Genomic DNA, 10,309 nt, shown 5'->3' with positions numbered 1-10,309 from the left:
ACTACGCCGGTCACATTCTCCTTCACCACCAAGATTGTCGTCCTCAAGCGGCGATCCCATCATCATGCCGACCACATCAATCATTGTCGTCGATTGGTGACCTCATCACCACGCTGGCCACATCCATCATCGCCGCTAGGTGGTGATCTCGCCTTCGCCGCCAAGATCATTGTCACCGAGTGTTGATTTACTCACCACGTTGGCCATATCCATCGTCGTCCGTCGGGTGGTGAACTCATCACCATGCCTACCGTATTCTCCAAGATTGTTGTCTGCATCCTCTGTCATCATAGAGGGGTGATCTTGTCACCACGCCAACCACATCCTCTGTCGCCGCCCAATGGTGATCCCATAACCACACCAACCACGTCTACCTTCGTCACTAAGGTTACCATCGTCGAGTGGTGACTCCTTCACCAAGCCGACCACGTCTAGCTTTGTCGTCGAAATTATCATCGTCGGGTGGCGATCTCCTCACCACGGCTAGCTACAACCATCATCGCCACTGGCTTGTGATCTTTTCACTATGTCAGCTGCATCCCTCACCGCTATCAAGTGGTGAACTCGTCCTCACACATAAAAGAATTCACCATTGCTGAGTGGCGACCTCATCATCACATTGACGGCCTTAGCTGCCAACAAGTGATGATTTTGTCCTAGTCACGTCTTTCATCATCGTTGAGTGGGCATGATGTCCCTACGTCAGCCACCTTCACCGTCGCTGAGGGTCTATCTTGTCGCCATGTAAGCCGTATCCATTACTGGACTTCTACTATCATAAAGACAGTTGCCTTCGTTGTTGTCAAGTGGGCTTTCACCGACGCAGTTGGACTTTCACCATCCCACAGTCCTGCTATCGTTCGACATCCATAGTCGCACAGTAAACCGCCTTCACCACCGGCAAACAGAAATCTCATCACCATGTTGGTGACTTCATTACCATGCCAACCGCATTCACCGTCGCCATTAAACTTCATCATCGTCCCACCGGCCACCTTCATCGCCACCGAGCAGTGACTTCATTGCGACGCTGGCCGTACTCTTCATCCCCAGGTGGCAACCTTGTCACCATGATGTATTCGCCGCTGAGTGGTGACCTGCCATGTCAGCCCCATCCATCGTTGTCACCGAGTGTTGGCCTCCCAGACAAGCCAGCTTCCATCACTAAGTGGGAACATCGTCCCCAGCTGGTCACTTTCACTGTCATCGAGTGCTAATCTCGTCCCCATGCCGACCATTGGTGTGATCGCCAGGATGGCCGCTTCCTTATGCTAATTGTTTTGTACTGAAGCATCTTTCACTGTCATCGAGTACTTATCCATGGAGGCTGGTTCATTCGTCCTATTCTGATTTAGGACCAAGAGCATCGGCCATCGACGTCACCATCGCGTGGTGACCTCGTGCGCACATTGGTCGTTGTCGTCGCCGCCAAGTGGTGACTTAGGGAATATCAAAAAGCTAAGTCTTTTTTTTGTTCTTACCCGAGTAATATTTTATTTTTCCTCTGCCTCACTGCCTCAACTGATTCTCCATTAAGTAGTGTGTCGGAGGCTGCACCTGCTATATCATGCTTTTTGCAAATATTTTTGACTTTTTACATTGGTAACTTGTAAACTATCTGAGTGGAACAAACTCCGACTGTGAAACTTAGCTCCACGTGGAGTGTATAAACATAGGATTAACCACTCGAAAAACTACTGGTTAGACACGTGAGAAGTTGAATTTTTCTTATCTTGATTGCTTGCAAATACATCCGAGTAGAAACGGTATCGAGTCATGAAACTCTATTCACTGGCTCAACCTGAGTGCTACGCTATGCTCTGCGTTGGTCCATGGCACTTGGGGGCTTGCTAGGATGAGTGTATAACACAAAGTGCTAAGTACTACTCAGAGGAAATCAAAAGCATAGAGATAAGTTGGTTTTTGCTTTTAATGATTGCAAAAGTACTTGAGTAACATATATTCTAATTCGTGAAACTCAACTCCATGTCAAACGAGTGTTTAAACACAACGAATCTACTATTTGAGGAAATTAAAATCAAAAAGAGGAGAAATACACTTGTATAGCCTACAACATACTAGGATTTTTTTTAAGTCACTAGGATTTTTTTTAAGTCTTTGTCAGTTTGGTTATGAGTTTTTGAGAGGGAATGGTACCAAATTGTGAGGCCCTATTTACCGTATCGAACCGGGCAATACGTTACGCTCTGTGCTGGCTAAATTACTAAGGAGTTGTCAGGATGGATGTATAACACAAGGTGCTAAATAATAATCAAGGCTTAATAGTTGAGCAATGACAAAAGACATAAAATTGCTTAACTAGCTTAATAAGTTATATCACCTAGATTTTTCCCAATCAAATATATTTTGCATTAGATACTATTTATCCTTTGTGTTTAGAACCATTGAGTAACCGGGATTCAACACCATGAGCTTATCTCCTCCATGTAAAGTTGGAAGCAGCCAGTATATTCCACGGAAACTCCATGTGCTTAAAAATGCACCTACTGGTGTGGTCCACTTTGACTAAGTGTAAATGTGTCCCTTTGGGTTCAGCGAGTCGTTGCTTTTGCATGGTGATGGTGCAATTTATACCATGTCTAAGAGAACATTGAGACTTTTATGCTTAGTCTAATGGTGACATAAAGCTCGTGATTTCTCAAAATTGGCATACCAACGGCATGGCCCTCAAAATGTGTCGGTGGCTCCGAAAATGTAGGTGCTAGTTCGACATATCCTAGGCATTTAAAATGTTGTTAAGCATGTTCCCAAAGCAGTGATTCCAGATTACTTTGGATTCGATTATTCATTCTTCTACTAATTGTGCTTTAAAGAAACATTATCTACTCTTGGGCAGAACAGTTTTCATGTGTTCGAGATATTATAGCATTTTCATCTCCAAGCCAATTGGGTTCAAATCGCTCAAGAGAGAGCAACCCAAGCTGGCACCACTTGGGTTTGTACGTGCTTGGGTCTTTTAATAAAGTTTGTTGCTTAAAAGCTTATTTTCATTCTTGAGATGACTGGTCTATGTAGTGCACCAGCTTCAGCGTGTCGACGAGCTCGTGTCCCGCTGAGTCAGTGTCACTGTTGCGCATCAACTCAAGGTAAAAAACCTCGCTGGTCCACTCCTCCTTGACAATTGATGCCACTGACTGAGGAAGGTTCATGTTGTTGGTATAATATCATTAGATAATAATATGTGATACAAATAATCATATAAACTTAATATTTGCAGATAAATAAGGGAGTGACATTTGTTATAAATATGATGATTATACTATATTATAAACATTAAATTACTATTTACAGATAAATAAGGGGATGACATTTGTTATAAATCTAATGATTATAACAAATTATAAATAGTCTTCAAGTGATCTCACATATCTTTAACTTTATAAATATATAGAAAAATATGTCAACATTGTTGGAGAGCTCTAGAAATAGTAAATATTTATGATAACTAATAAAAGCATCATGAAGACAGATTTTATTATGTATTTAATAAAACTAATGTGATATGGTAGATGTTAGTGTTTTTAGTAAATTTTGTTAAACTTAGTAAAGTTTAATTTAGGAAAAATGTAAGTGATTTATAATATAAAATAGAGAGAATAAAATATGTTTTAATTTCAATTTCTATTTATAAGTAAAATAATAGATAAATAAAATATTGAAATAATTTTATTATACTAATAATAACATTATATTTTTTGTTTTATTAAACAACTAATTTTCAAACTCCCAATTATAAAATTCTAGATCACCCATGGATGCTCATATGATTAGATTTGGTCATTGTGTCGGTGTGCTTACAATGTTTACAAAGTGAAATGTGATGCCTCTTATTACCGATAAGATGAGAAACCTAATGCTGAAAAAAACTATAATAAATCATTATTATTAGAATAATATTTTTTAATTATACACGATATTTACACAATATCTATCTCGTCATCTTCTTATTGGTACTTCTCTCTTCCTTCCCCTCACTGCATCTGTCTCATAGATTTAGTTACATGGTCGTCGCCGAGACAGAGAGAAGTGAAGCTGATGGCAGCAACGATTCTAGCGGGAACACGCTGCCAAACACTGAGTTATTTTTTGTCAACAATATTGCATTGAACACTTATTTCTTATATTATTAAACATCGAATGTCATGAAGATATAATAAGCTGTGATGAGTTGTTTCTCAATGTTAAGTGTGTTTCAGATACAACGGTTATTTACATACTGACAGTCATGTTGCTCAGCCAACTGAGACTCAGACGTGCAAACATACTCTCAAGCATTTGTTCGAGATCTCGGTATAGTATAAGTCCTGAGCTGATGCAAGTTGGTGATAATGATAACTACACGTCACTCGGTGTTAATCCAGAACATCTGAACAAGTTACCATCATGGATAAAGAACCGTCCAGTTCATCAAATGCATGATATCATGAAGCAAGTGAAAAATGATTCTGTTGAATTCAAAAAGGTTTCTTCAGAAAGTGTGCTCAAGAAAACATTTGAAGAAGAGATAAATCCTTTTTTTGCTCTCGATTATTATCGTCTAGATGACATACCTGATGGTGAGAAAAAGGACTATGTTAAATCATTATTGTCAGAACAGATAATTTCAAATGTAGACGGTATTGCCACGGTAGCATCAGTGATTTGGAAATATGGATGGCCATTAGAATACCAAATCATCATAGATTTGCCATGCAACAACTCTGAACAAGGCGCTGCACTATTTTGTTCTTATGTTCGAGGGAGAGATCTTGACATTGACAAGCTTAATGTGGTCACCGATAATGAAAAAAACTATAGCATCATGGTTGGGAAAGAAATATTTATTAAAGTAAAAGTTCGGAAACCTGCATGTCATTTCTGTAGCAATTGTAGGTGGGTGCCTAGAGAGATGATCAGTCATGTGAACGACATTGCCAAGCGTGCATTTCTATTTGAATTTGATACAATGGAAGCGGAAATCACCTCACTTTTAGGGCATGCACTTTCTGCGCATCAGCCAGTCCTGAGATAAGACACGACGCTGACTGGGTAATACTTCACATCAATCGGTGCATCTTGGAATTAATTTGAGAAGATTATGTGTTTTTTAGCTTAATGTGTTTCTTGTTAATGTGTACGCCTTTGTCCCATAATATAAGTGATTTTGAATATGCATGTGCATTACCAAAATCACTTTTATTTTGGAACTTCAGCGTCGACATGGTCAAGCTCCTCTTCCGGTACGATGCGTCGGCGAATATCTGCACTATTGAGTTGTATTAAGGGGTTAGACTGGAAAGCATACTTTACGTGATTCCTCCGCTCCCCATTATCCTCTCCTACCTGCCTTTCTCACACCCATCAAAGAGATGCTCGCTTGTCAAGCTACGTGCTTTCTTTCCTTTCAAAACTCTATGTATTCATTTGCTTTTATACTAAGCCTACTCAGGAAAGGATTGTAGATAGATCCTCCGACCATAGGTCTATTGAATAAAAAAACATTATTTTTTATCCCGGAGCTGCTTTTATTTTCTCTACGAAGAGAGTGGCTAGCTAGCTTCTTTGTGAACTTCGAGTGACTGTAAGGTCACCTCCAACAATAGAGATAGCATACTATCTCTGGGTATTCTAAGAGATAACTTTTTCAATAGTCTAGCTTTTAGCAAATAGCTCATAATGCAAATAACCCTACAATTCATTCTCACTTGATATTAAAATATATGCAAGAGACTCTTGATTAAGAGATAGTTTTTATCTCTTTTCTATAAAAAAAATTATATAGTATATTTTATAGAAAACTATTGGAGGTGGTCTAACTACTCTTACCGACCGTTACTTACACAAGAGGCATGAAAACTTTTCACTCAAAATTGATAAGCGATTATTAAACCCTTTGTTGTAACCTTCTATTGCACCCTTAGGTTCTTTTTCCAATAATGCTAAAAACCAGCGGAATTCATCTATTCTTGTTGTTTGGTTAAGGAATCCAGTAAGACAATGTGGTATTTCTATTGATATTCTGATAGAGCGATTCAGTTCTGTTGCAAATAATATTACTTATTTGCCTATACGAGGAAAGAAGGCTGCAAAAACAACATAGACGAATAATGTCTACCACTTGCTAATACTGCTACTACTAAGCTTTCAAATAAATCAAAGAATTCATAAAATGAAACGTAGGAGTATCTCTGTTTCCTCTGTTCTCTAGCTGCTCTGTTTCTAGTGTTCTCAAGCTTTGATTTCTTCTTCGAATTCTGCTCAAGAACCCAGCAGCTGCTTACTACTCATTGCCTACAGCCACATGGCCCGCGCCACCTTCCTCGCTAGGCCCGGCGCCGCCCTCCGCCCCCGGCCTGATCTGCTCGAGCTGCCGGAGCACCTCCCGTGCATCAGGTCTCACCGTCGGTGACTGGTCGACGCAGTGCAGCGCCAGCTTCAGCGTGTCCACGAGCTCGTCTCCCGCTGGGCCGGTGTCGCCGTCGCGCATCAGCTCGAGGTCGAACACCTCGCTGGTCCACTCCTCCTTGACAATGGACGCCACCCACTGAGGCAGGTCCATGCCGTTGGTGGCTTCGGCGGGGGACTTGCCGGTGAGGAGCTCGAGGATGATGACGCCGAGGCTGTACACGTCGGTCTTGGCGCTGGCCTTCTTGAGCTTGGACAGCTCGGGGGCGCGGTAGCCGAGGGCGCCGGCGGCGGCGAGGACGTTGGAGTTGGCGGCAGCCGTCATGAGGCGAGACAGGCCGAAGTCGGCGATCCTGGGATTGGTGTGGTCGTCGAGGAGGACGTTGCTGGCGGTGAGGTTGCCGTGGACGATGGTCATGTCGTCGTGGAGGAAGGCCAGGCCACGGGCTGTGCCCTTGGCGATTGTCATCCTACTCTCCCAGTCGATCGGAGTGTTTGGCGCGCGAGCTGCAACATCATTTATGCCATCACAAAATGTTATTTTGTCACTATCAGGTATGCAGATTTTCAGCTCACGAAGATGTAACCCAAGAATTGCAGTGTGAGTGTTGAGCAAATTTGTTAGTAATGCAGAGCTAGAAAAGCTTGATACTGTTACTACAGAACTGCTGTTGAAAAAGAAGCATGCCATTTAGTGAACTGAACGAAATGTTAGTTTGTTTTAGTTAACTGGCACTCTTTTACTGAACTTTGTCTGACAATGAAGACATGAAATGCTCAATCTCTAAATTGGCAAGGGATGTTCATTCTTATGGTTAAATCAAATGCACAACTGTGCAAAATTTTCAGTATACACCAAATCTACTTGATGAAAGAGCTAAATCAATATTAGAATTGTCAGAATCTGCAAGTGTTCAGGCTAATCCTTCAGTGAAATATTCAGAGCAAGTTTCAGTTGAAAGCAGAATGTTGTAAGCACAATGCCAGGCAGAAGCAAGCTGAAGATGCATTAATTAGTATGATGCAAATTAATAGTGTAAGTAGCAGCTGAGTTACTGACCATGGAGGAACTGGGAGAGGCTGCCATTGGGCATGAAATCGAGCACAAGAAGCTTCTCGCCCTTGGGGCCGAGGTAGTAGGCTCTGAGCGGCAGCAGGTTGGGGTGGCGGATCTTGCCGAGCACCGCCGCCTCGGCCTCGAAGTCCTTGTGGCCCTTGGTGATCTTCTCCCTCAGCCGCTTCACCGCCACCAGGCTCCCGTCCTCCAGCGTCGCCTTGTACACCGTCCCGTACGTGCTCTTTCCCATTATCTCCGCCGTCGCGCACAGCAGGTCGTCCGCCGTGAACGCCATCGGCCCGTCGAAGTGCACCAGCTTCCCTCCCACCTCGCCTCCGGACTCCACCTCCGCCGCCCCCGACCCTGGCTTCTCGCCTCGCCCGCCCGTCGCCGCTCCGGCACCACCTGCTGCCTTGCTCGCCGTCTGCTTCCCGCCGCTCCGTGATCCGGACCCCTTCTTCGTCAAGAAGCAGAGCAGCAGGCAGCAGAGCGCCAGCAAGACAAGGATGCCGACGACGATTCCGGCGATGATCAGCGCGAGCTCCTTGGTGGTGAACTTCCGGTGGCGCCCCGAGGCCTCCACCTGCGTTGGTGATGCCGGTGCGGACGGCGCCGGAGACGGAGACGCCGGGCAGGGCACCGAAGCAGAGTAGCCGCAGAGCTGTATGTTTCCGGCGAAGGCGGAAGGCCCAAACTTTTGCGCGAGCGAGGCCGGCACTTCGCCCGAGAGGTTGTTGTTGGAGACATTGAAGGCTTGGAGAGTGGAGGTGAGGTTGGACAGGCTCGCCGGGATCACGCCAGAGAGGGCGTTGCCGGAGAGGTCGAGAGTCTTGAGGTCGGGCAGTGACCCAACCTTCTCAGGGATGGTGCCGTTGAGCCTGTTGCCGGCGAGGTCGACCACCTGCAGCTTCTGTAGTCCGGCGAGCGACTCCGGTATGGGGCCGTCGAGCGAGTTGTGCGAGAGGTCGAGGACGGTGAGGTGGTAGCTCCCGGTGATGGTTTCCTTAAGCGAGGACGAGGAGGGCGCCCTGGAGCCAGCGAAGGCGTCGGGGATGTGTCCGGACAGCTTGTTGTGGGAGAGTGCGAGGAAGACAAGCGACGGCGAACCCGCGACCTCGGGTGGGATGTCGCCAGAGATGGAGTTGTGGCTGAGGTTGAGGCGCATGAGCTTGGTGGAGTTGGCGAGGGAGGAGGGGATGGCGCCGGTGAGGAGGTTGTTGCTGGCGTCGAAGGCCTGGAGCGCGACGCAGTTGCCTATGGAGGGCGGAACGGCGCCGGAGAAGCGATTGTTGAAGAGGTAGACGCCGCGGAGGTCGGGGAGGAAGCCGAGGGAGGTGGGGATGGGGCCGGCGATGGCGTTGTCGTGGAGGCTGAGTCGCCTTAGCTGGGTGAGCTGGCCGATGCGTTCGGATAGCGTGCCGGCGAGGCCGCGCCAGGGGAGGGTGATGGCGACGACCTTGCCCTGGACGCACTTGATGCCGGCCCATGCGCCGGAGCAGGCGCCGAGGCCGGTGTCGTTCCAGGAGCGGAGGAAGCCGTAGGGGTCGGAGAGGTCGTGCTTGATGGCCTGGAGGCCCTGGTAGTCGGCCTGGCTGATGACGACGCCGTCGCCCGCGGCGTGGACGTGGTGGCGGTGGGGCGCCGCAGCGGCAAGCGAGGGGAGGAGGAGTAGGAAGCAATGCAGGAGGCGGATGAGCATGGCGGCAGGAGGAGGAGGGGGAGCATGTGGTCCTTGCATTCGATTGGAGTAGCGAAGGGAGGAAGCGCGCGCCGGCTGATCGGAGAAGACGGAGGGAAGTCTAGAGGGAGGAAGGGTATCCTTAGCAGAGGCGGCAACGGCTAGTGACACGGGACTGGACTGACCGAGAGAGCGCCATGAAGAAATTATGCGATGGCGTGGGCCCCACCACTATCTCAACGGCTACTTCTTTTTTTTTTTTCCCTCGTGTTTTGTTGTTTTTCAGGAGGGAGGGAGGGAGAGAAGCCAAAGCAACGGGCGGGATGTACTGTCTGGCCTCAATCAGATAGATTATTTAGAGCAGGTCTGCTTGTGTTGGGCCTACTACTCCGACCTTACCTTAGGGCCCACTAAAATAAGCTTCCACAACATAAAACTCATCTGGAATTTCGATTTGCTCCTGTTATGTACGACCGTTTAGACTGACGTGCACAAAATAAAATGGGAGAATCATGTCGAATGTTGATTATTACATGGTCTTATTGCTTGATTCTTCGTTTTATATTATAAGACTTTATCAATTTATCTATATTTATATATTAATGTATATGTTTTTTATACGTGTCTAAATTTATTAGCATATAATTAAATCTGGACAAAAAAAATCTTATAGCGTGAAACATGTGGAATATATTGCTTATGTGATTACCAAGTGACAAATCAACGGATGACAAAGGTGATCAGGATCAACCACATATAAGTTATGCCACATGGTTATTTGATAGTGCAGTGGCAGTGAAATCCAGCATCAAAGACAAGAGTGGCTGCGCTGGAGAAATCCACCAAACTTGGTGAAAAAAGACAACAACATTGCTACAGAGCAGTGTCAGGACCCGAGTGATTCAGTCCGAATGGCAAAAAATTGAACTTTGGCTAATTAGCTACCCAAATGGGACATGAATTGATAAATTGCGGGAAAACAAAGGAACAGTAGAACAAGAAAGTGTGTCACAGGGAAGAGTAAAGTAGATTAGGGTTCAAATGTTCGATACAATTCACACCCAACCTTCAGTTTATATAGAGTTCGCTCATACATCTAAACAAAATAGATGACGAGAATTGAGTGGCTACTATTGTGTGTCTTGGCTGCTTCAGGACCATTGGATCTT

At 45.6% G+C, this 10,309-nt stretch overlaps 1 protein-coding gene across 1 annotated transcript; it reads right to left on the bottom strand.

Moving 5' to 3' along the window:
• Positions 1-5,977: 5,977 nt before the first annotated feature.
• Positions 5,978-9,274, bottom strand: LOC102703649 (probable leucine-rich repeat receptor-like protein kinase IMK3). Its single transcript, XM_040529498.1, has 2 exons — positions 7,466-9,274; positions 5,978-6,912 (listed from the first exon to the last, which is right to left on the bottom strand). Exons 1-2 carry the CDS (start codon positions 9,198-9,200, stop codon positions 6,281-6,283), a joined length of 2,367 nt encoding a protein of 788 aa, XP_040385432.1. The 5' UTR covers positions 9,201-9,274; the 3' UTR covers positions 5,978-6,280.
• Between the last annotated feature and the right edge of the window lie 1,035 nt (positions 9,275-10,309).

The sequence above is a fragment of the Oryza brachyantha genome, chromosome 12 (genome assembly GCF_000231095.2).
Source record: "Oryza brachyantha chromosome 12, ObraRS2, whole genome shotgun sequence".
Classification (NCBI taxonomy): domain Eukaryota; kingdom Viridiplantae; phylum Streptophyta; class Magnoliopsida; order Poales; family Poaceae; genus Oryza; species Oryza brachyantha.
This window is presented reverse-complemented; position numbering and strand designations above follow the sequence as displayed.

Excerpts from the sequence above, each read along its gene's own strand:
- LOC102703649 (XM_040529498.1), bottom strand. The coding sequence starts at position 9,200 with ATGCAAGGACCACATGCTCCCCCTCCTCCTCCTGCCGCCATGCTCATC. Across the intron at positions 6,913-7,465 it reads CCTCTCCCAGTTCCTCCATG|CTCGCGCGCCAAACACTCCG; the intron begins GTCAGTAACTCA and ends ATGATGTTGCAG.